Source organism: Nipponia nippon, unplaced genomic scaffold (assembly GCF_047370975.1).
Source record: "Nipponia nippon isolate SJK-2023a ecotype South Korea unplaced genomic scaffold, ASM4737097v1 scaffold_4, whole genome shotgun sequence".
Classification (NCBI taxonomy): domain Eukaryota; kingdom Metazoa; phylum Chordata; class Aves; order Pelecaniformes; family Threskiornithidae; genus Nipponia; species Nipponia nippon.
Window position 1 is genome coordinate 57,554,878 of NW_028262358.1, and position 26,874 is coordinate 57,581,751.

Here is a 26,874-nt window from a genome sequence, read left to right on the forward strand (position 1 = left end):
CCTAAACAACATAAAAGCACACCTATTTTTTATAACTTTTGACTAAAACTAAAATAAGCAGTTGTCATGCGTGATTTGCAAACTTTCAAAAATTACATGCCACATCATACTTTTCTTTCCTAAATAAAACATTAAAGTTAGTGGAAGTCACACTTCAGGAATGAGGACTCTACCCTTCAAAAATGCAAGATACTTTTAATTACTAGTTTGCAACTCTGTGAAAGGTTGTTGCTCAGCTCATAGTGAATTTGGAGCTTGATAAGAGGTGGCAACCTCTGCTTTTCTGAAGTTGTCATAGTATAGCTCCCAGTTCTTGCCTGCTCCATGTTGTTCAAATCTTTCATGTCATTTTCAGCACCCATTCTTCAGCTTTGCTGCTGCTTCTTGAAATTGTTATAACTGAAGTACCCTACAAATATCACTCTTAAGTTTTGCTGATGCTCAAAATTGTTAATATTGCTGGTTAAGGTAATGATTGTTTACAGTGTAAGCCTTTCCTTTTTTAGTATTAGTATTGACTTAGTGTAGTTATGTAATCTGAAGTACTGGTTTTCCTACTTTTTAAGACCATTGCGTTTTTCCTATAGATGATTCCCCCAAGAGGTTGTGCTTATGTCTGTATGGTTCATAGACAAGATGCATATCGTGCTCTTCAGAAACTTAGTTCTGGGTCCTATAAAATTGGGTCTAAAATTATTAAGGTAAGTTGATTTTAATCTAAGACTGCTGTCCATTTCAAATACAGTACAGTTTTAGTATGATGATTTGTCATTTAGCAGCTGTTCATTCAAATGTACAATATGGAGAAGAAGAATGAAGCAATAAGGTGTAAATTGTTTTCTTTCCTCTCTGTAAAATGCAGCTTTTAACAAGTGATATGGAAGATAGGAAAATGAAATTATGACTTGATACTTAGGAAATACTTGGAGAACATTTTATGTATGTGCTAGTGATAAGAGTACAAGACTGTAAACAACCTAATGCTGTGGGTTTTTTCTGCTTTCTTTGATGCTTTAGGATGAGTCCTTGAAATACTGTATTTTTAATTTCCCCATATATATGTTAGAATTAACGTAGGACAAATTTAAGCTTTTTGATGTAATTGATCTTCCACATACCTGTTGTTGCAGGGGCCAAGTATACTTCCTACAGGTTCATTTAAAATGAAAAACTTGTTAAAACTTTAATAAATAGATACTGAAGATTGATCTGCGACAGAAACATGAAGGACATGATCTGAAATACTCTGTTCACAGGTTATATGATTTAACCAGATTCTCTGGTTGGATTTTATTTTCAGATTGCCTGGGCTTTGAATAAAGGTGTGAAAACAGAATACAAGCAATTCTGGGATGTGGATCTGGGAGTTTCATATATTCCTTGGGAGAAAGTAAAATTGGATGATTTGGAGGGCTTTGCTGAAGGTGGCATGATTGACCAGGAGACAGTAAATACAGGTATGAACATTAACAATGATTCTTCTAGTAAGAATATGTGTTTATTTTGGTAATGGCAAATCCTCAGAACATTTATTGTTTTAGTTAATACATACTCTTTTACAATTTACTTAAATTTTACTAACTACTTTTTTACAGCATAAATGGCACTGACATGAAGTCTAGATTGTCTTTTTAGATGAGTAACTAATTGATTGTCATGACAATGAGGAATTAGTGACAAAGGGGAATTAATTTAAGCAAGTTAATAAAGGTTAGCATTTTTAAAAACAGTTATGGATTTTCTGTGTACTCATTTTCAAGCATATAAAATACTAATTTGTGTAGAAATTATGATCTGCCTGTGATTGTGAAGAGTCTTGTATTCAGGTATAAGATTTAAGCTGGAATTGGTACTTGTCCAAATAGGCACAGCTTAGCTGAACCTTAAGGTATTTCCTCCATAAAGTCAAAGAGATAGGAAAGCAAGTAATGTTAGACCTTACTCTGAAGCCCAGTTAATTGAGAGGTTTGTTAGATTTGTAAAAGATTCATGAGTACTGTTTTTTGTTGAAACGGATCTAGCACCAAATAACTGGACTATACTGAAGAAAGCAGTAGATTAAGACCGTTTTATAATAGCGACAATAATTTTTCATGTCAAAATGCAGTCTTGCTTTGAGTAAAAATTGAACATAAAAGACAGAAAAATTAAAACACGAAACATTACTGAAATACATTCACTATGTTATACTTGAAATACAAAACTTTTTGAGGAAGTGACAGAAGGAAGAAATGGGGGTTGGGGTGAGGTTTGTTTAACATGAGGATTCTCTATCATTGTACAGTAGCCAGCTGGTAACATAGATATGTTGACAACAGCAGTTTTTAGACAACTGGAGCATACTCTGTCTTACAAATTATAAACAGAATGATTGGTGAAAACTTGGGAAGTTTTGAAAAAATGAGTTTGTATACAGGCATAATTAAACAGAGTATTGCAGGTGATTAAAGATATTTTACTTTCTTTAAAATATATAACAATAAGTAATTGCACTTGCTTCTTTTCATAATAAGGTTGGGGTTTATTTGCAATGACTCTATATAGACACCAGATTAAAATTTATTGTTTAAGAAGGAAGAGGACTTTTTACTATTTAAACAAAAGTAACACATTAATTTTCTTTTTATATTAAAAATATACCTTTTCCTAAAGAATGGGAAACAGCCAGAAGCTCAGAAGCTGCTAAAGAAAATATTCAAACTACGCAGAGTGCTGCAGTTGATAAGAGTACAGTTATTACAACACAGACAGAAGCTTACACGCAACCAGTCACTATGCTGCAGGTTTGTATTGGTCTGAGTTTGCAAAAACCCCACAGAACTGGAAGGCAAACTTTTTATTCAGTACAGATAAACTGTAATGCTGAGTGAAAGTACCTAAGTCAAAAATACTTAAGTCCTGCGTCCATGTGTGTTTATCTCTGAAATATTTTAGAGAAGAATCAGTTGCTGTGGTTGAGCAAAATCTTTAGTTTCGTGCAGAACATATCTCAAACTTGTGTAAAATCGCAAATGAAGGCTTAAATGTTGAAGACAGAGCAATTGTAAAAAAAAAAATACTGACACGTTAGTTTTTTAAGGAGGAATTAAAATGACTTACAGGAAGTATTTTGCTTGCAGAGCAAAGTATCTTTCTGTAAGCTAAGCAATGCAATAATATTTTTTTTTTCACTTGTGCTTGTTTCTTCTCTATCGATGTGCTTTTCCCCATATCAGCTCTGAATATAAGTGTTTTCTCAGTAATTTCGAGCAGGATTTCACAGGAACAGTCTTATCTTTAAAAGATCTGATTGTGTACGTAGTGTGCTGTTGCACTCTATATGCAGTAATTCAAGAGAGTCTTTGATTCTCTGCTGTATTTTTTTCCTTCTGCTAAAAAAGAGAGTTTTTATTAACATCCAATCAGTAATAAGGTATTGTGGAAGGCTAGAAGAATACAGTGTAATTTTTCTTGACTATACTGCACTACACATGTTTATCAAGTATAAATACAAATGCTTTTTGTCAGACTCTCAGTAAGTCCTTTTTATAATGACCATTTGAAATTGTAAAACGAGAAGCAGTTACTTAATACAGATTTTTTTTTTTTATTCGTATTACTACTGTTTTATCTTTCTTAACATGTATAGACATTTCCAATACTTGAGCTGACATAAAATTACTATGACAGTTAACATATTTGCATTTAATTGCATTGAATTTTGAGCTTTTTTCTTTTCACAAGAATTGCCTTCAGTCTTCTTATTTCAACTGTTTCCTAGTGTACACTGTGATCAGTATATATTTAAATATACGTATATATTGCTTTTATTCTGCTGCTAATCACTTGTAATTATGCTGCACTGTATCAAAACATGTAGCTCAAACAGAAGTTTGAGAAATATTACGTAATTTTCAGGATTTCATCAGGACTATTAGCTTTATAATTACATACACTAAACTCGACTTTCCAGTACTGTTCTAAAATACATAAATTTTTCTAATGAAAATAGAATCACTGTTTTCTAAGTTCTCTCAAATTGCCACACTATCTACATCTACATTTTCCTTCCTCTTCTCTCTCTTCCTTTCTGCATTCACCTCTCTCCCTTAGGTAAATTTTTATTCTTGAATAAGTATAGTGTTTAACGGTGTAATTTTCTGTTCTTTTTAGAATAAAGATAGCATAGGATTCTTCCAGTGTTCTTGATTACCTGTAATGTAGGTACCATTTCAGAATACAATCTAATGCTTCAGGGTGTTCAGAGTATATGCAAAGCCTTTGGTATATTTAGTGCTTAACGTGAATTGCAGATGAATCAATTTATCCGTCTTTTGATGTCATTGAATACTGTTAAGTATTGAAGTTGCTTGTTTTTTCTTTCCATGAAAAAAGATTCCAGTAGCTCCAGCTGTGCCTGCTGTTAGCTTGGTTCCACCTGCGTTTCCTGTCACAATGTCTGTCCCTCCTCCTGGTTATAGTGCAATTCCTCCTCCACCCTTCTTGCGAGCCAGTTTCAACCCTTCACAGCCACCTCCAGGTAAGTTAGTAAAAATGAACTTGAGTATGTAATGAGCATACTCAGTTTATGTGCTTCTGTGTACATCGTGCTTTGTATAGTTTTCCATCAGCTACTGGTTACTGTTTGAGCCACTTGACCTTTGAATCTTTAATTTTAATCTAGTATAGAATTTCTTATGTCTAACTTAACATTTTTACCAGTGTATTCTGTCGAGAATAGGAATTATAGCAGAATTTTTTTTGAAAAATGAAAATTTAAAAATCCTTTGGATTAATCTCCTTTCTTTGAAAAATTTTGAAACTCTTAATTTTCTTCTTCGGATATTGCTGGCAGAAGTCACTTTTAAAGATGCACATGCAGATCATCTACAGTAAAGATGGAGTTGTTTTTGAAAACAATAACCACCATTGCCTCTTCCCATACATTTGTTGTTTGCTAGTCTTCAGTGATGCAGCTTTTCGGGATGAATAATGTAGGCAAGCTTTTACTGCAAAACTTTGTTTCCCTTGTAATAATTTGTCATTTTTTTCCATATAGGTTATATGCCTCCCCCAGTTCCACCTGTTGTCCCACCGCCTGTTGTCCCGCCACCTGTTGTCCCACCGGTTGTTCCAACACGTAAGTTTGATTCTTCTTATAGTTGTTTGTGTGTTACGAAAAGCTTAATTGTTTGGTGCGCTACTTGTTATTTAATTAAAAGCAAGTTAATCCTGTGTAATGGAAAACAGCAACACGGAAGTTACTGGTTTAAGCAGGTATTGAGAAAAAGATTTACAGAGCTTTTAAAGTTGACTGAAAAATGATACTTACCATGGAGTTACTGGGGAAAAAAATTATGGCAAATTAATTATTTATTACTTGCATGCATAGTTCAATATTTGAACCCGTCTGTAACAGATGTGTCTGTTACTTGAGCTATTTGGTGTTAGTCACTGAATAATTTATAATAATTTATTTTTGTTTAGCCTTTTAACTGTATTCATTTAACATTTTAAAATATCTGTTGAAGGGTACTGATTGCTTAGGTTGCCTGCAGTTCATGGTTTCTACAAAAAAATGAAATACTACAGTGCTGATTGAGGATAGGAAGTTATTATCAAAAAATGTAACACTTAGGGCAATTAATTTCACTTATTTTGATTTATCAGCCTGACCTCTGCCAAACTAATCTTGAAGGCTTGAATATATGATTACTGTGATACACTTCTGTTATTTCTCTACAGCTTTAGTACAGCCTCCATTACCAATTGCACAAGAGACGATGAAGGATGTTCCTTTTACTAGCCTTGTTCTGCCAGTTGGCACAGTTACTAGCAACCTGGCTACTCCAACGTTATCTGCTGGAAGTGGTTTTAATCCTCTGCCAATCAACAAACCAGAATCAGATGAAAAGGGATCACATCTTACAGACCTGCAGATTTCTTCCAGTGAAAACAGTAGATCTGGTAAGACATGTCTTTTATTGTCTAATATGATCACATACAGGAAACATCATACTTCTGAGGGTTTTTTTTCAGATTGTAGTCCATTGCACTAATAACTACGGAGTAGGAAGTTTTAGTCTGGGTATCATTTTCAGTTTAAGCTGGAGGAGTGGTGGGAACCATCTTTGTCATCACTGATCATTAATTTCCAGCAGCTTATGCTCAGGCATGTTTTCTTCATAGACTTGAGAAGTAAAGCTGAGACTGGGAGCCCTTTAGAAAACTTCTTAAAAGTGCATTCTTACTACACAAGTGGCAATGGAAAGGAGCAGGAGAGGGTAGGATAGTATAATATTTATAGAATTACATCAAAGATTTTAATACTGCCCTTGCATAAATTGGGTGATGGCTGTGGGGTTTGTCAATTTTAAACTGCTGTAAATTCTTTACTATGTAGAGACGTTCATTTCTGTGGCATAATGTCTGTTTATCACCAGTGTGATTAAAACGATGTGTTCATTTTAGAAACTGAGACAGACCTTTTCAGCAGTATCTTCACTGAATGCATTAATTGAATATGGATTAAGCTGCTTTTTGTTTTGAATGCTATGTGTTACACTGGCATTTTCTATTAACTGGTCTTTTTCTTGCTGCATTGTAGTGCAAAATGATGTCTCAAGTAGCTCTGGACTTGTTGGAGGAGTGCAGCCACCTAGCGTCTCAAGCAGTTCTGGGCTTACTGGAGAAGGGCAACCACCCAGTGTCTCAAGTAGCTCTGGACTTGCAGGGGGAGTACAGCCACCCAGTGTTTCAAGCAGCTCTGGACTTGTAGGAGGAGTGCAACCACCAACTGTTTCCAGCAGTTCTGGTCTTGCCGGAGGAGTGCAGCTACCCACTGTCTCCAGTAGCTCTTCTCTTGCTGGCGGGGTTCAGCCAACCAGCGTCTCAAGTAGCTCTGGACTTATGGCTGGAGTGCAACCACCAAATGTCTCAAGTAGCTCAGGGCTTCTAGCTGGAGTGCATCCACCCAGTGTCTCAAGCAGCCCTGGCCTTCTGACAGGAATGCAGCCACCCAATGTCTCAAGCAGCTCAGGAGTTCTGGCAGGAGTACAGCCACCAAGTGTCTCAAGCAACTCTGGGCTTCTCATAATGCCACCACCCAATGTTTCAAGTAGTTCTGGACTTATGGGAGTGCCACCACCAAATATTTCAAGTAGTTCTGGACTTCTGGCAATGCAGCATCCAGCTGGAGTTCAAAATATGCCTCATTTAAATATTAGTAGTCAAAGGATGCCGGGAATGCCTCTCATAGATATCCGTCCAGGCCTAATGCCCCATTCGCCTGGACCAAGGTTTCCACTAATGCAGCCAGGAATGCCACCGCAGCGTAGTATTCCTCCTCCAGCAATCCTTGATCCATCTCTTCACCCACCACCTCGAGGTCCTTTTCCTCCAGGAGATATTTTTAATCAAACAGAAAGACCTTTCGGAACACCAGGAAGACAAAATATCGATAGCATTTCTAATCCAGAGAAAAGACTACCACTCGGAGGCGATAACATTCAGCAGGAAGGAGACAGAGATTATCGCTTTCCTCCAGTGGAAAACCGAGATAATCTTAACAGACCATCTCCGGTGGATGTTAGAGATTCTGTTGGACGACCACCTGTTGATCCAAGAGAGGGTATAGGAAGGCCTCCAGTAGATGGAAGAGAACACTTTGCAAGACCACATGTAGACATGAGAGAAAATTTTGGAAGACCAGGTATAGATAACCTTGGTCGAAGAGAGCATTTTGGTTTCAATTCAGACAAGCACTGGGGACAGAGAGGAGATTATGATGAAAGAGAGCACCATGCTTTCCCTATTTATGGTGGCCCTAAAGGCTTCCATGAAGACAGAGAGAGGTTTCGGCATGTAAACTATAGGTTTGATAGTAGAAGTGGTCCCAGTTGGAATAGGGGATTTGAACAAGATGCTCACAGAGATTTTGATGACCGCAGAAGACCCTGGGAAAGACAGAGGGATAGGGATGACAGAGATTTTAATTTTTGCAGAGAAATTAATGGGAACAGGTTTGGAAGAGACAGAATGTCAAACAACTGGATCCCCCCTCCACATCCACGGGTTTTTGAATATTTTGATGGGGCCACTTCCCAACGCAAAGCCGATAATATGCCCCAGGTAAACGGTGAAAATACAGAGACAGAAAGTCAGCCACCAACTGCACAGGTGCAGGACGATCCAGAACTTTATGAAAAACTGACATCTTCCGTCGAGATAAACAAAGAGAAGAGTGACACAGAAGCTGATATAGAAAGTGAACCAGTGGTAGAAAGCACAGAAACTGAGGGGACATAATCATCACTCAGTAGGTAAAAGATACCTTTTGTAAAGTTGTCATCTCTCTGTAATAGATAAATGGCTGACTGGACCGTTAGCAGTTCACTTTTGTCTGCCAGAATTAAGTTAATCTGATGTTCATGTTCATCTTTCACTTAAATAACTGTACAACTGACTTGTATAGAACACTGTTCTTAATTTGGACATGGTAGGTAAACTTTTTTTTTATTTCTCTGGTAAAGCATAAACTTGCCCCCACTTGCTTTTAATTTCACAAAGATAAAATAACAGCTTGTCAAACAAAGACTTCCTATGGAAGAAAATGGAATTTTTTTAGATACTACCCTTAGGCTGGCTATCGAAATTGTTATACTTGAAAACAGGTGCTGGTGTATCTTGTCCGTGTTTTTAGGCTGCTGCAGAATTTTAAAGTATAGACAAAGCTGTGATATCTTATGTTCCTATAATTCGGCAGAAAAAGAAATGGCCCATGTTATTTAAGGAGCATAACACAGAGATTAAAAGTGATTTTGTAAAATCTACACTATAGTCTCTGTTTTCTCTAAAGTAAGTGTTTGTGATTTGTTCCTCGTACTGCAGTGGGTTTAAAAAAAATGAAAAAGTACATTTTAATGTTGGGTGCATTTTGTTTTTAGATGCCAATAAAGCATATTTGTTTGATAACAGTGTTCTAGGTATTGTATTTTTTTAAAAACCTGCAAGCTCTAAAACTTGGAATCAGCTATGATATGTGCTTAGCTAGTTGTTGCAAAAGTTTTATATTACTTTTGTAAGACCAATGCAACAGTTATATGTGCAAGAAGCATATGGTTTTTGCATCGAAAATCATGCAGTCATATTAGTTTATGTAAATAACATGTCTGTAAATATTTGTGTAAACTGTTTGTAGATACCACTTTTTCTGTGCGTGCCTGTGTATGTGCATACACTCACAGAATATTGTAGACAGTTCAATAAAATTGAAATGAAACTAGGTTGTAAAAATTTGCCTTTCACCTTCTTTAGGTAGTAAGATAACAAAGCTTATTTCACTGCAATACTGTCAAGCTTATATTTACCTTCTCATGCTCATTGTTACGCTGTTCTTACTACTTCTAGAAGGTGGAACATGATATACTGTAAGAATATACAGTAGGATTTTAGCTTACTTTTTAAAATGCAGATATGCATGAAGCCAAAACTTAAGCAAATATTTGCATTGTCTTATTTTGTAATATATTTGGTATTCTGGATAGATAGCGGTAGTGTTCAAGTACTTTGTGGTTATTTGTTTTTAGTGACTCAAAAGTCCAGAAATGTTGCACGAAAAGTAAAAAGCTGTTGTTGGTCTAAAAAAACCTACATGTTTCTAACAGAAATAAGAGGAGCTTGGTGTTTTGATGGCTTAATATTGAAGTAGAACCTCTTGTTAAATTGTTGAGATGAATTGGCTGCTTAGGTAAATTAGTAGCTCTATTCTTTCCTGTTTCACCTACTTTGCTGCTTGTGTATCCTTTAAATTGGTGGTGAAAGATTTGGCTCTACGGTAATGTCAGATTTTCAATTTGTTCCACTCAAGTGCATTTCACCAACTTCTTTCAACATAACTTTTGTTAAAATTCTGTGTCTGAAAGCATCCTTTCACTCAGTTTTGAGAAAGTTGTTTTTTCTCTTGCATAGTAGGATCCAAGGGTAGCTTCTGTTACATGAATGCGCCTTTGGTAGAAGAAACATCTTTAGCTCAGATTAGAATTTTGATCTTTAACATTAAAGTGTTAACATGCAAGTTCGAATTCCCCTTCTGCTGCCCCCAAAGGGATGAAAGTATGAGAATGTCACGTGAGTGTAAAGCATAAGCATGCCTTTGAACGTAGAAGCAAGTTACGCATGTGTGTGTTGCCCTCTCCCTCTGGGAGGTGGGGTATTTTTTCATGCTGCATCATGGTTCAGTTTTTCAATTACAGGAACTTTTACTCTGGATAGTAAACAAACTGTCAGCTTAATGAAGGTAGCCCTTTGAAAGAGTGGACTTGAATGAATGATTCTTTATCTACTGTGCAAGTAGCAGTCATTAGGATGTAGTGAGGTATGAATTAAATAACTATTGCTTTGTAATAGACCTTGCTGATGTGTTTATTACCAGAACGTGTCTCGGGAGTTGAGATGAACAATGTTTAAGGTAAAAGTACCTTTATGGGCAGACTCTGACTCAAAGAACTTGACTGATGCTGCTGCACCACCTACTAGTAGTATTCTGGTCAGGCAGATATGGTTGTGTGAAAGTGCAAATGCACAAAATAGCTATAAGGATACTATATGAACTTAAGGGATTTTCTTTATTTCATTTTAATATGTGCAGTTTGAAAAGGCTTCAGTCATAGACCACATAAATACTCAGAATCAAACACATATTGGCAGTAGCTTTACTTTTCAAACATTTTGTTAAATGCCTCTTTAAAACGGAAAGTTAATCTGTTTTTCTAAACTGGGACTGGCAGTATGCTGAATTGCTCATAGTATGATGGTTTAGGTAAATTACCAGGTGAGAGGATGTTAAACAATTTGGTTGGTAGTGGTATAAAACAATGTATCGTTTAATGATTTTTCATCTTTGTTAATATCTTTCAAGCATTAATAAATTGGCTACTGTACATATGTGTTATACCATCAATTTCTAACAACTATTTTATTTTTTTGTAGAATAAAAGTTTGTTGTACAGTTGTCAGTTGCATCATGTTTACAGCTAGAATTGTTCCATTTTTTATTTTATTAATGTAGCATGCAGACAAATATTACCAAAATAGTCGTATGCAGAAACTCAGAAGGGATTTAATATTACCAAAATAGTATGGTTTCTTTATCTTGCCAGTAGGAATTTTTAAATCATTCAGAGTTTGAGTGAAGACTTTCCTTTCTCAGGGTAGATTAAGCCGTCGTAAGCCAACATGTGCACTGAAAGGAGCTGTCCTGAGATCCAGACCAGTTCTTTGATGTGGTTCGTGGTAGTGACATGTAATTTTTGCTGATGCAAAGGGAAGAGTGAGAATGGGACAGAAAGAAGATGGGGGCCAGGCATTTGGGCAGTTCTGGCTTATGCTTGTTTAAAGCTTGCTCTAGTGATGAAAGGTGTTGATTCTAGCAACTGAAGAAGCTGATCTACTATTTACATAAGTAACATACATATTGAAAAATATTTCAGGTAGCTTTGCAGGCAACACTATGTATCTAGGCATGCGCATTTACTTGAAATCCTTATGCATTAGTAAGTTGTTTGACGTATTTATTATGTTTTTAAGCAGCCTTATGATCTTTCACTGTACTGTATTTGAGCAGAATGCTACATCCATAAGGATTACAAAGATGAAACATAGCCTTCATTTGCTACAAGGACATGATTTCTTTGCTGAAGCCTTTTTCTGTGAAATATTGGTACACTTTCATTTTTATATGTAGTGCTTCACGTTGTTATTACAAACTCAAGGGAATAGTTTCTGTTAGATTCCTTTGCTTCAGTAGAGTACTATAGCATTCTTCAAGCCATTTCAGTAATTTAAATGGCTTTATTTATGAAGTTAAGGTACTCTTACTCGGAATAAGGCAAGACAGAAATACTGTAATCAAGCCTGTAGTATGGCATGCACAGGTATTACTTAAGCACAGTTGGAAAATATTAAAATATAAACTGTCTATAGAAGGTATTTATAAAATAAGCCAATTTATTGCAGAATTCTCTCAAAATACAGTGGCAGCAGTTTTGAACACGTGCAAGGATACATTATGCCGGTCAACACTTAAAGTATTCACTTTCTTAATTCATGTTCCCCTAAATCAAATCTTTGGGTCATTTGATTTGAAACTGGTAAAAATGGATCCCAAATTTCATTCTTTGTATTTTCAGTAATGTATTTAAAAATAACATAATAATAAGGGTGACTTCTTTTGTCTCTTGATAATGGGAGCTGAACAGATATAATTTCAAAACCTATTCAGAGTATCAGGAGTCATCAAGAGTAAATAGCACCATTTTTTATAATTGTTAATTCAGGTGATGAAAGGATCTTTCCTTCCCTGTCAACCTATCACTGATTCTTTGAATTTTAGAGTAGTCACATTTTCTTTTCAAGTGCTGAGCTTTCACAAGTAAGCATGTACTGTGAAGCCATCTGCCTGTGTAGATGAGAGATTGATTCAAAAGGTATAAAGGCAGGATATTCTTTTTTAATTTGAAGCTGTTTATTTGAACAAGAATGGCAAAAGCATCTTTCCGCCATGTCGCTTTACTATATTCATTCGCATCAGTGGCAAAGAGAATATCGTATTGCAAGACTTTCTTAGTTGTAGCTAATCTTATGTTTCTCCTTGAAGGGCTGTCTTAGTGATGTTATTCACTCCACTTAGTCTGTACAAGTTCTCTGCATACTCAAACATTTTGAATTTTATTAATAAATGTACATGATATTTCATAGTCAAGTCAAGTAGAGCTACCAAAAAGAAAATGCATAACATCTCTTTAAGAGTAATGACTTCCAGCAGAGGTGTATAGGATCTGAAAAGTGATTCTTGTCAGTGATGGGATGGTATGAAAGTCTGTTAATAGGGTTTTTGTTGAAGTTGGTAAACTGTAAAATTGTATTTGCCATAATTCTTGTATTCCTTTCTGTCTTGCACAAACTTGAAAATGGGTAGTCTCATTGAATATCCTACTCTTAGTATTTTTTAGATGCTCTGCTACCACAGATTAGAGGAGTGGAAGGACTAGTGGTCTGTGCACTCTTAAAAATCAAGAGGTTGTTAAGATATGTTGTGCAGCTGAAGATGAATGTAATTTCTCTTTTTAAGAAGTTCAAAATGGACATTTCAGCACTTGCATAGTAACAGTGGTATTAGTGGTGTCACTGGTTTACGTATCTTATTCTGTGCTTTGTAATTTTTCTTGTAAAGTTAACTCACTAATGCTAATTTTAAATTTTCTCTTGTTCTATCAGATGAAATCATACTATTGCCCTCATAAAAAGGGACTATTTTGTGCTTTAAAAAAAAAAAAAGTCTGGTCAGAGAGTATTTTAACCTGTAGGTAGGTTAGTCGAAAATTTTTTCGTTCCTGATTTAATGCTTTAATGCTGCAGTTTTCCTCTTGAATGATTTTCTGTATGCATATCTGTGTTATAACGGATATGTGTTCACATTAACACCTCTCAGGCTTTCTGTTGACATGCAGAAAAATTGTGAGATTCTTTAAGGCGGATGACTTGATGTGTTTCTAAAACTAGGGTAAACTTCACAGCCATGTTTGTATACTGGAGCATTATAATTGTGTTGAAGCATTATAACTGTGTGCAAGCCAGTGCAAAAAATCCTTAATAGGTGAAGAGTATTAAATGGATATAGAATTGTTAACTCAGATGTAGATTGGTGGGATTCACACAGGCCATAGATTCTGGCACTTTGGATCTGAATGTCACTTCCACACTAAAGGAGAGATCATATTATAGTTACATCTGGGGAAATAAGAAATGTAGCTTTTTCTTGATAACAACAGGAATTAAGCAGAAATAATCTTAGTGTTTAAAGTCCTTTCTAAAAATCCATCCGCCTTTGTCTATTCAAAGGAAGCTCTATCATTGTCACTGTAGTTGATCAAGGGAAAAAATTAGTTTAGACCTTTTCTGAGGTAATCAGATCTCATTCAGCAGTGCAGTAAAATGCAGTTTTAAGTGTGCCTTAAGTTTTTCCCTCTGGAAAGGAGCATATCCAACTTTAGACAAAAATGTGGACAAAATCAGTACATTTTTGTCTGTAAATTTCTAAATGTAATTTTAGGTTCAGTGATATTCTTCAAGAAAATCTCTGTCATTTCAGTAGTGTAAATACATAAATAATAAATGGACACTCAACTTCAAAAATGTTTACTGAAAGTTATACTAGTCTGTCCAGTTCATTTTTAATTTATTTTCACATGCTTGCAGTACATTATTTTGTCAAGTGGTGCCATCACAGAATTTCTCTTACCACAAATTAGAAATACATTTGAATTACGTAATTTAGTTGCATAATAGAGTTATTTAAATCTAGGACAATCATAAGTCTTTCTGTTGAAACTCATGGATCTCTTGTACAGTATGGCTACGAGTGCAGGTAACTTGCTATTGAGAATCTTATTGTTCAAGCTGTCTGTGATTAAAAGTAAAATACTGAAAACAAATTGAAATACTTGCTGATTAATTTGGAATTTTATTTGTTAAAAGCAAAATAATGGCATCTTCTCAAATTTCATGTTGATTAAAAAATTCACCATATTAAAAATAGGAACTTGATGGGCTATAGCTCTATGAATTGATAAAATGAGCAAGGCACCCGTTATTATTATCAGAATGTAAAACCTTGACGTAATTAGGATGCATACGTTATTTATACAAAATATTGAAATGTAGTCTTAAAGTTGTGTGTGGATACTGTCTGCAGTTTCTGCGTGTACACTTTATACATGCTTTACACCTGCAGTCCTTGTGGCATGATCAGAACCACTATGGAAAACAGGAAAGTGGCATGAAATTCCAGCAGACACCAAAAATGCTGTACAGATTGGATCTATATGTAAACCAGTATAGATAATGTTTCACAGGCAATAGCTTGTTGGCCTAATTAGAAATCAGGTAAAACATCAGTTATAAAGCATGAATAAACCTTTTTTTTTCCTAGGTTTAGTAAAAGTTAATGCACATGTTCTGATTAAATATTCACTAATTAACAAGCAAGCATCCAAAGATTTTGAGCATTTTTCTTAATGTTGCTTGTACCTTAATTAAAAACAAACAAACAAAACTAGTAGTAGATACTGCAGAACCCAAGTAAAAGCATGATAAAGAACTATCTCACTTGCAAGGAATGTGCTGAACTGAGGTGTTGGTGTAAAATCCATGATATTTTTGTTCCTCATTTGTGTTATCTCCCAGTCCAAATACTGACCTTGTTCGAGGTTCCACTCTGAACGCTGATTAGAGGACATTCTGATTAAGGCATATGTATTTTGTGTAATATGTAATACATTATATGTATTACATCGTTGTAATACAGACACAGACAGCTAGTGAGAAGTTGGGAGTGATGTTGTTTGGGGCAAAACCATCAGAGAAATCAAAAGAGGACAGTACTGAATTGTGTGAAACACCAATCTGAAGCATTGCTCTTGAGGAATGTCTACTTAGTACAGAGATAATTACTGATTACTTTTGAGTATCTCAGTAGTTAAAAGACGGCATTTCACAATAGTATCCTGGTTTGGAAAGTCCTAGCTACAGTATCATTTGCTTTCTGCTATCTGTAGAAAATACGGTTTTCTTGATGAAAATTACTCCATTACCTTTTGTGTTATTTCTAGAGACTTTAAAATAATGCTGCTTCAGTCTTAGTACTAAACCAGTATGTGATACATGGCCTCGCTTGTTTACCAGTGGGACATTGCTGTTGGCTTCATTGGATCCAGAATTTCAAACACTTTGTCTTGTGTGTCTATTTCTTCTTCAGCAGCCTTTAGAAAAGCAGGTGGTAGAAGATTATCTGGTTCTCGTTTCATTGGTTTTTCTACTGCTTTTAAGCCCAAAGCCTTCTAGGGGATATTTTTTCTCTCAAATCCTGTTCGCCTGCATAAGTATTTATGAGCAGGCAGCCCTAATAAAGATTGTTCCAAGATTCTGAGAGTATGGTGGAATAGATGGGACAAAAGGTCTGAAAAAACTTGCAAGCACTATACTTGTCTAGTCCTGTGCTAGGAAATTCATGGAGTGAAAGAAAGCAAGCAAATTAAAGCTAGCTAAACACATTGGTCTTACTTCTGGCTCTCCCAAAATGATCGCACTTTCTAAGTAGATCTTGTCACTGCAGCACGTAGAGCAGCCCTGTAATACACGGTCACTGGTCTTTGTTTAGAATCCATTATGTCCTCTCGCTTTCTTTTCCCCGGCTCCTTACTGCTTTTTTGCAAGGTTGTGTTTTATTTAAATAGCATTTTTTTCTTCAAATGATTTAAAGAAAAATGAATGCACTAGGTTAATAAAGCTTTCTTATGTCATTTTAGAATGCGCTGGCTAACTCCTCAATAAATTTCCGTCTCCAACGAAAAGTTCTTACATTTCTGTATTAACTAGAATAGAAATAAGAATGGATGACATGTAAAAAAAGAAATAAACTTTTTATCCAAAAATTACATATCTTTGTCATAATAGTCTGGTTCCAGCATGTTCAAGAACATAACTAAAATGGCATTTTTCACACCATCTCCTTGTCTCTCCTATGTGAAAAGTTACGCACAAGTTAGAGCGACCTTAGGATCTGTCCATGAAACACTTGCACACTGTAGTGAATGCCAAGGTCTTGCATTTCCCTTCTCCATTCCTTACCTTGTCACCAGATATTTTAGTCTTTCTTACTCACAGTGAAGAAATTTAACCAACAAATTGTCCGAAAATGATGAAGAATTTAACTTTTCCCAACTTCGAGGATTAATTTGTTCTAAATGTCTCTCATCTTGATACAGAAAAGCAAGGAAACATAAATCCAAAAAGAACAAATACATGAAAGCGATTTTCTAAATATTTCTAGCACTTTATGGGTAAAAAAGTAAGACCCAAGGACAGTCTGCTAGGCAACTGGAAAGGTTTTAACCTGTGGTTTGTTTTACCATCTGACTGGCTTTATTTGAAAGCCGTCAATTTGAAAATTATATTTTCTTAGGGGTCCTTCCCAAGAAACTTCACTGTTGCTCTTTTGTCTCATTAATTTTTTTCAAAACTAGGACCTATTAAGCATCTTATAATACAGCTTTGAAATTATACATCTTGTCTTACAGTAATTGTCTAGCATTGACTTGAGCTACATACCGCAAGAAAAACAATGCATTAGAATTTATTATTGTTGAACTGTTGATGTATGTGTGTATATCCATTTTATGGAAGCATCTGGAAAGCTTAGCTACAGTATTTACAGTCTACACCGTATGAAAGGAAACACACAGTACAGTACGAACTCTTCTCTTGCTATACATGTTACACTCATGGTGTTCCTGCAGCTGATGCATCGTTGTTTTGTCTTCCACTCTTACTGTGTCAAAAGAGTCAAAATTAGATATGGGGTGTGTTCATGTATAGATTGAAGTGCACATCATCTCTGAAAATCAGGTGAATATTTAAAAATCTAAATATTAAGTTACGGTTCTAAATTTAGCTTGCTATGCAACATTTGGTTGGTTACACCGGATTTTTACACCATTTGGTGGTTAGGATCTTATTTTTTTATAAGTAAAATGAAACAAAATGTTGCTGCATACGTAGGAAAGGGTCAGTCTTGCTGGTGATCGATTTTGTTACGTGAGAGTATAAAGTTCCCAGCCTTATACTATAGAGAATGGTGCTTTGGTGAGGCAACGCAGGGCGTGCAGGCAGGTCTAGGCAAGCCGCTGTGCCTTACAGGTGCGCAGGCGGACACCTCGAGGGTGGGCTGGTCTTGAGCCACGTAGACACAAGTCTCCCACTCACCTGGGGATCAAGGTTTTCTTTTCTCCCTGAGCCACAATCACAGTATTACTACAGCAGGCAGCAGAACAGTTTTTCTATACTGAACTTTGTCACGTTGTTAATATTTATAAATAGGAGAAGTATTTGAAGTTAACTAATACGTTTTCTGAGTTAATCATTGCTGGCAAGTCAGGTTTGTGAACCAGGTGCTCTACTTGAAAGGAACTCTGCTACAAGGAAGAAAGATGAGAGATTATTAAACCGTTGTAGGTTTGGATTGTTCTGAAACAGAATTGTATCTGAAGATAATATAGGCACGTGATTCCTACTTCTAGGTCTCACTTTCTGCGAAAAGGCCAAGAGTTAAATTCTGAAAGTTTTCAGGGTTCTGACCTGAAATACTAGCAGTAGGTGGATACTTGAAATGTACCATTCACTTGCATTTTCTTTCCCATTCCTTGTGTGGTCTTGACCGTGCTTGGTAACAGCTGGCACAAAAGTGCTACGTCCCATCGTCACCACTGTTCCTAACCAAGGTGTTCTTAGGTCTCCTCCAGCGGCCTTTTGAATCCTTCTGATGCCATTGTTCTCTGTTTCTAAAGAGTTTGAAATAGGAAATTTGGTGTGTTTTTTCTTTTGGCACAGAATTGCCACTGGAGTGACAAAATACTTCCCCAATTTGTATTTTCACTCTCATTTCTCTTCTTTGGCAAAACCGCTTTGCAGTGAGCATTTCAAAGCTGATTACTACATCATGGTTTCCAGCGTCTCCAGTCTGAAAGTGAAGTTTTGATGGATTTTGAAGGAACAGTTTCCATATACTCTTGCTTTATGCTTTCTCCACCTACATATAAAGCAGTGGTGTCCAGCCAGCCACTGCAGCCTACTTTTTCACCTTCTTAAGAGGGAAGGTCTAGTGTGTCCCCAAAAGACAGTTGCAACTTTTGTCAAGAGCAGCTCTTCAGGGTATGCGCAGTGAGAGGAGCACGGGAAAAGAGTGAGCCTGCCTTGCCAGGACACCTTACCCAGTTTTTTAACCCCTCTTTGCAGCAAGCCCCTGGATATAGGAAGACGAGAATGGCAGCTGGATGAGTTGCTCCCCTAGTTAACTATCATCTGTACTGGGGCTCAGAAGCCTTATATGAATTACAAGGCCGGCAGCTGGCTATCCCTTCTGCGGCGTGGCCCGTTCTGACATATTTGTTCCGAACACTGGAAATACCAAAAAAAGCTGTAAACCGTACTATTACCCGTGAAGTACGCAGATAGTGGGTATTGCTGGGTCTTGTCTGTGACGTGAGGCAAACGCTCCCTTCCACATGCACCTTTTTCTGTCTCTTCTTTAAAAATGAAACACCATTGCTCTTTCACTGTTTTATTCTCCCCTGTATAAAATAGAGCTAGTTGAATACAATAGTGGCGAGAGGAGTTGCATATCCCCTGCTCACAGAAGGAATTGGTACGGTGAGGATCCTATACTCTACACCAGTGCCATTAAATTTGCTGTTTTCAGGTGGTGGTTAAATCTTTCTTGGATCACAGTATTTCGATAAACAAACACCTATGTTCTGGCTGTACAGACTGCAGTATAAGAAATCTGAATTAGTTTCTTTTTATTCTTTTACCTTTTATCCTTTATTCTTTGTATCCTGTATCCCTGTATATTTGCTCTATGTACAGTGTGCTCCTTGAAAAAATTTATTAGTAGGTTATTAACTTTATTCTCTCAAAAATTATGTTTTCTGCATTTATTTCCATCTGAGTGTATCACAGCATAATGGAGCAAGAGGAGGACGCAAAAATGAGCAGCCAAGCAGCGGCAGAATAGCACAGGAGTTGGGAAGTCTGTTCTAGTAGGACTGAGTGAGTTGTGTGCAGGAACAGGAGAGATCTTCGAAGCTCAATCACCTTATCCGTGGTTAAGGATGTAATATTCTATTTTGCACTCGAAAACAATGAACACTTTTGTAATCAAATCCATAGGCAGTAGCAAGCTGTCACATGACAGGGTATCATGGGGTTTTTCTTTCAAGAGATCCTAGTTTTGTGAAAGGTAACAGTATAGAAGCTGCTCTCACAAAGATGCAAAATGTTGCATATTGTAAAACATTTTCTAAGCACTTGCTGATTTTCTTAGTGATGCAACGAACTTGAGATTTGATATTCCTCTCTTTAGTGTTTTAGTACTGATTCAATACATTTTTAGAAGTGTCAGCAGTGACCAAAGGGAGGTTACTGTGGTTTTGAAGAAGTGCGAAATTAAGGGATTTGTGAGGGATATTAAGTGAAGTTACTGGGGTTTATGTGTGTTTTCACTCGGTTATGAAGTAGAATTGGTGCCTAACTAGCTGGCTGCTGTTGAGGGTTAACACTGTTATACTTTGGCATTTTGTTTTGCTTTAGGTTTTGGTAATTTCAGACATGCAAGTGTTTGGGTTATGTCAGCTTTACAGACCATGGAGGTTCATGTGTAACCCTGTGAACAGCCAAGGGGAGTCTTGTAAACTAAGGAAAAATGATCATTGCAAACCATGATGTTTCTAAAAGCTATGTTAAAGGGAAAAATGTGATTCTGAAAACATGAAATGCTGAATCCTCTGTTTATGAGAGCAGGGTGTCTGTCTTAGTTTGATAGAAACCGTAATGAAAACCAGCTGAAATAGATGATAGGAAAATGTCTGCCTTACTTTTTTAAAAAAAAAGTAATCACTGACTTCAGTTTCTTTGCCAAGATCATTAAGATTGGTCTACTTGACTTGTTCTCTTGAAAAAGAACAGAATACTGAAATCTAACCAAATACTTATTTTAAAGTCTTTGAAAAATGCAAGTAAACTTAAGCAACTATTAAGAAGCTACAGTAGAAACATAGGGCCAGTAATTTGCAACCTGTAACGAATATCTTTGAGCAAAGGAGGCTACCCGATACTTAGTTTTCTTTTTGTAATTTCACAATAAAAAGGTTTTGCAAATATTTATTTCTTTTAAGTTTTGAATGTAATTTGGGTATCTCTTTTTACTAGTGCTTGCAGTTAAGATGGCTTTTCTTCCCTGGATGTTGCTTCTACTTTATTAAATCTCTCTCCCGAGCCGTGGTTGCTTGCTGCTGTGAAACCAGCAGAGGGTGCACAGAACACACGCAGTCGCAGCTGTTTCTTCACAGTCCACTGTGGTGTTGATGCGTGGAAACCAGCTAGCTGCCCTCTTAAGCCCTGTTCAGGTGAGGAACCATGGGACTTGAACGCAATTCTCAAAATAATTCACTGTTGTGCTTCAGTGCACTGTTTTCCATCCCATTCGTGCGTGTACACGCTAACTGGGGGTAATTTTTGCCCTCTGTTGTATGCCAGGCTCAGGGTAACATACAAGTTCCTACACACCTGGCCTTTAAATGCCTGCTATAATTAACAAGGATTAATTATAACAGTCGTTATTTTCACAGATCAAAGCCTACTTTAAAAAATGTTGGTGAATCTTACTTGTTTATCACCATGAGATTTTTATGAGAAAGGTCTATGCAAGTGGACAATTAGATATGTCTCTGCTTTTTTGACTGACCGTAACAAAAACACTCCTGACACTAACCTGCGTTAGCATGGAGGCTCTGCTGATGGCTGCCACCCTCCCTCCCCACTCCCACCAGGTAGCATTGCCTGCTAACTCCCAGTTTCTCTCTGGGCCATTTCAAAACAGTTCAATGGATTAGGTAACTTTTAAAAGTTTGTTTCCTTTTACAACTCCTGGGCTTCTTTTTGCCAGAGTGCTTCTGCTGTGCTTGATCCTGAAACGCTCTTTATTTTATTCATGGTCAGGAGAGCTCAGTTAAGAAACGTAGCTGAGGGAATCTGCTTTTCATTATCTTTAGAATATATTTTTTTTCACATGTAGAAATGCTCTATTTAATTACTGGTTAGTAAGTTTTATTATGTTGAGTACTTTTTTTTTTTTTCCCATGTAATGTATCATGTCGGGAAGCCAAACCAGCCAACTATGCCTCTGGAAAGAACTGGGTAAAGAGCATTTACCTAAAACTGTCTGCTCTAGTGCTGGGGGTTAGGATTTGAGGTGCTTTGTAGATTTGTCACAGCTTTTAGTAGGATGATTTTGATCCTATCATCTTTTGTGTATTATTCCCCTATATTTACATAGACCTTCAACGAGATCAGTTTTCTTTGTAGAATAATGTTCATGGGCTTGCATGTATTTAGATTAATATATCTGATCCTTCTCCAGACATGTATATAGGAGTGCTCTAACCCAGTAAAATATTGATAAAACTTGTTTCCAGACTAGGAATGTTGTAAATATGTTCATATGTTTTTCATATTTCTGGATAATGTGACTCTGGTGAGTGATATGTTTCAGCAGATAGGTACTTCCATTGTTTTTTAGACTGCTCATGTTGTTTTATTATCAGCTGTGTAGGAAGTCGGTGTGCTGACAGGTAATCGAATACTACTCTGGAGGAGATGGGCAGCTCTCAGTAATGGCCCCCCTTCAAATCCCATCTCTCCAACAGGGATTCCCCTTCCTCTGGCAGCTACCTCCTCCCTCCTGGCAGGGCTGCGGGTGTCTCGCCATTCCTCGAGAGTTGTTGCAGCGCTTGTCTGTGCAGTCCCATTTATGTTTTGATGATGATTTATGTTTCGATGTCCATCCGCATATCCTGCCAATTGCAACAGTTCAGAAATGGGGAAGTAGCTGTAATCTTCCGTTTTCAGCTGTAAACCAGTTTCCTAACATCAGTCCTGTGAGAAGTACTATGAATGCTTTAAAACTTTTTTTGCATAGCATTTGGTCATTTATATGATGAAGTCTAATGAATAAGACAGTTCTTTGGCTTTAATCACTTAAGAATTTGCTCGAAATGGGTAGTATTTATTTTGCTACACTCATCTGAAAGATTTCTTAATGAAATCATTGCCTTTATGTACTCTGTTTTAACAATTAATGTATTGTCATAGAATCATAGAATACCAGGTTGGAAGGGACCTCGAGGATCATCTGGTCCAACCTTTCTAGCACAATCTAGACGAGGTGGCCCAGCACCACGTCCAGCTGAGTCTTGACCGTGTTCAGCGTAGTGGAGTCAACCACTTCCCTGGGGAGATTATTCCAACGATTGGCTGTTCTCTTTGTGAAAAATTTACCTCTCGTGTCCAATCGGAATCTCCCTGGGAGTAACTTGTACCCCTTACCCCTTGTCCTCACCATGTGACTCCTTGTAAAAAGGGAGTCTCCATCTTCTTTGTAGCTCCCCTTGAAGTACTGGTACATGGTGATGAGATCACCTCCAAGCCTCCTTTTCTCAAGGCTGAACAAACCCAGCTCTCTCAGCCTATCCTCATACGGCAGGCTTCCCAGACCCTTGATCATCTTGGTGGCCCTTCTCTGGACCCCTCCAGCCTGTCCATATCTTTTTTGTATAACGGGGACCAGAACTGTACCCAGTATTCCAGGTGTGGTCTGACAAGCACCGAGTAGAGAGGGATAATGACTTTTTTATCTCTGCTGGTGATGCCCTTTTTGATGCAACCCAGCATCCTATTGGCCTTCTTGGACGCAGCAGCACACTGTTCACTCGTGTTGAGCTTCCTGTCCACCAGGACCCCCAGGTCCCTTTCCATGGAGCTGCTCTCTAGCCAGGTGGATCCCAGTCTGAGCTGCTCTCCTGGATTATGTTTTCCCAGGTGCAAGACCTTACACTTGTCTGTTAAACTTCATAAGGTTCTTGTTAGCCCACTCTTCCAGCCTATCCAGATCTTCCTGCAGGGTGGCTCGCCCTTCCAGAGTGTCTACTTCCCCACTCAGTTTAGTATCATCTGCGAACTTCATCAGGCTACATTTGGTCCCGTTATCCAGATCACTTATGAAGATACTGAATAGCGTTGGGCCCAATATCGATCCCTGGGGGACCCCACTTGTGACAGGTTGCCAGTTTGAAAAAGAGCGATTTACCACCACCCTTTGGGTGCGGCCTGTCAGCCAATTCCTCACCCACTGCACAGACCACCTGTCCAGGCCATAACGCATCAGTTTCTCCAGGAGGAGGCTGTGGGGAACAGTATCGAAAGCCCTGAATTGTGGTAGTGAATATATCGTACAAAATGAGAATTATTTATATCCATATATGTATTGCTATTTAATAATACATTCAATACTTTGAGTATATTGAAAACATGAGCACATTGTATACATAGCTTCAGTAGCTTAATGTAAAATACATCACAGGTACTCTGAGTCTTTGTAAGTTTAACGTGTGGGACCATACAGCTGTGGCACCTAAGCAGCCCTAATTTAATTTCTGTAAGAATTATCTTAAGGAAAGGAGGGAAAAAACAATCTGTAGTTTAGTTTCACAATGTAAACATTAATATACACTTATCATCAGCATGATACAGTTGCATAATGCCACTTTGAAGGATTTTTTTTGTCCCACAGTGAAGCACTTTTATCCTGTGTTTAATTTTACCCTTACGTCTGGCTATCTGAGTTTCTAATGCTTGGTTGTTAGAATAAGTGCCTAATTCTGTGAATTATCCTGCCATAAATTACTGAAATACACTCATTAGCTCAATTGCCTGTTAACATGTTTCTGCTTTGTAATTTCTCCTATTTGTAACTTTTTTCTAAAAAATATCTTGTTATTCCAGCATCTTGTTGGAATCAAGGTCATTGTATCAAATACAGCTTGATTTTTGCTTATTTCTACCAGGCCAAGCTCATTTCTCACTGAGTTACACTGTAATTAAATGTCTTACTTTGGATCTCAAAGCTTTAAAAAAAATTTCTTTGTATTATTGCTTGTAAGAAAAATCTTTCATCATTCCAATTGAGTCTTATTTTTGTAGCTCTTAGGTGAAAACAGAAACCCAAAACTGCAGTTGCCCTAAAAACCTTTTCTTGTGGATTTACAGCCATCGTCCTATGCTCTTCCTCTCACCCCCCAGCTGATTGTCCTTGTAGAGGTAGGAAAACGTCAAACGAGCCCTAAAGAACATTGATTTAGATAATTGGTGTAGACTCAAGTTTTGAAGCTTCTTCAGCCTGCTGAGATCCCTCAAAATGTTTTAAAGTTAATTGGTCACTTCGATGTCAAACAGCAAATTTCAGCCTACTTGTGGTGGGGTTTGCTTTCCTTAGCTACTTGTTTCCTCGCTCTAAACCATAGTCCATTGGTGTCTGGGATGCACAGGCTTGAAGCCAATGACTTAGGCAGCTCATTATGTATATAATGCGGGCAGTTCTTTCTTTTCCAGATAAACACTGTTTCTGCCCCAAAGAATGCTCACATACCGGTAAGGTAGCTAAAGCCTGTGATGTCTCTGACTCTGGGGGCTCTTCTTACAGAACAGCATGGGTTCTGCAGGGAAATGCAACATTAGCTGCTAGTACAATAGGTTTGAAGTGTGACATTATTTGTACTGACTTATTGTTAGTCTCTTTTTTTACCAGCTTGCAATGGTTGGGAGGAGGGATGATGAAAGGAGGTTTGCATCTAAAGGAGCAAGTGATTTGAGGTCTGCTTTGCTTTACTAAAATCTTAATCTCATTCATAATAAAATTAGTTTGAGTACAGTTTGGGTCAGCTGAGATCTGCCTTCATGAGAATGTTATATCTACATTGGTATCCTTAGTCCAGTGTTACCTTTAATACGTTGGAATGCTAGTTGGATTTTGTATTTCATTTTTTTCACAGTGCTTTGTACTCAATCCATCAAAAACAACCCATGGGTTTACTCTTATAATGTTGAAATGTGAAAGGAAATGCCGGAAAGCTAGAGATTTTCATGTGATAACCTTCATTGTGAGTGACTAATTTCTTATTCATCTCTTTATTGAGATCTTTTGTGGTTCTCCTCTGAAGTTCTAATTCTTTCTGGTTTTTTCCCCCCGTACTACAGTGAATATCTTCTCACTGTTCAAGAACAATGTGATTGTAGTATTCTCTGCAGCTACAGAGTATGGATTAAATTTTGTTCTTTACTGTGAATGAAAGGAAGGAAGTAAAGGAGAATCTGGTTTTACACCTCTTTGGGCTTTTAGGGTATGAATACACTTTCACTTTTACATGGGCAGGAAGTCTTGTCAAATACAGATTCAATAAGGTGTTTTTTAAAACTGTTGCTTGAAAAAAACCAAGCTAGTAGATTTTTTTCATTGAGTCTATTAACAGAAATCCTAATTTGTCCCAAACAGTAGAAAAGAGGCATTTTTTCAGTTTTATTTATATCAGCAAAGAAAGAAACCTCTGTGAGACATTTTCCTCTTGTTAGAATCGGTTGTGTGAAGGAGGTGCAAAGAACACTTTCCACGCAGCAATACCCAGATTTGATCCGGTAGAGGTTATGCTATTTGGTCGCTGCTTGAATTACTCTTATCAGGGTAGTGCAATAGGTCCAGCACACACACCTGGACAGGTCTCCCTGTGTGTGGAGCCAAGGGTAGCAACCGCGTCATTCATAACCTCATGCTGGCGCTTGTCCGTCTTGGATTCTTCTACTCCTTTACCATCTGGCCACCGTGTTACTGAGGGCACGTCAGTACAGTAAAATCTCACATGGTCCCTTCCTCCTCCCAGCTTCCAGCTTTTCCCAGATCAGGCTATCCAGCTCCTGTTGAGACAGAAGAGAAGCAGCATTTGAATGTTTAGTGGATAGTAACTGGGGAGGTGGCAAGTGGGATGGCTTCCAAGACAGCTTGGGTGGAGAAGCACAGCAGCAACATGCATAAGGGGAGAGCATAAAGGGCCGCTCTCCACAGTGGAGTCAGGGGAGTAAGGAGGTGGACAGGCTTTTGTACAGTCACTTTGTTCACATGGCAGCTGAAGGAATACTTACGGATGTACCAAAGAAGACTGTGTTGCCTGTGTAAAGCAAAAGACAAACTTCATTGCAGAGGTGACTACAAAGCAAATGGAAATTTGATTAGGTTTTCAAATATTGTTTAGAAATAATGACTGTACATAGATTCAAAGGGTGAGAATTGAAGATAACTAAAAATTATCACCTTGAAAATAAGATACATGATATTTGTAATTCTCTTAGATGTAAGACATCAATATCTGAATATGTATTAAACTATATCATTGCTAAACA

At 37.3% G+C, this 26,874-nt stretch overlaps 1 protein-coding gene across 8 annotated transcripts in view; it reads left to right on the forward strand.

Moving 5' to 3' along the window:
- Positions 1–26,874, forward strand: part of SCAF8 (SR-related CTD associated factor 8) — a 104,211-nt gene that overhangs the window by 53,857 nt on the left and 23,480 nt on the right. For 3 of the 8 annotated variants that reach the window (XM_087773584.1, XM_087773585.1, XM_087773587.1), the window contains exons 14-20: positions 588–701; positions 1,301–1,457; positions 2,653–2,783; positions 4,375–4,519; positions 5,039–5,119; positions 5,725–5,946; positions 6,587–8,300. In XM_087773584.1, coding sequence (XP_087629710.1) covers positions 588–701; positions 1,301–1,457; positions 2,653–2,783; positions 4,375–4,519; positions 5,039–5,119; positions 5,725–5,946; positions 6,587–8,286 — 2,550 coding nt within the window. In that variant the 3' untranslated portion in view covers positions 8,287–8,300. Of the gene's footprint in view, positions 1–587; positions 702–1,300; positions 1,458–2,652; positions 2,784–4,374; positions 4,520–5,038; positions 5,120–5,724; positions 5,947–6,586; positions 16,643–20,799; positions 20,997–26,874 lie in introns of those variants that run through there. The other 5 variants (XM_087773589.1, XM_087773590.1, XM_087773583.1 and 2 more) reach the window with 3 other exon arrangements.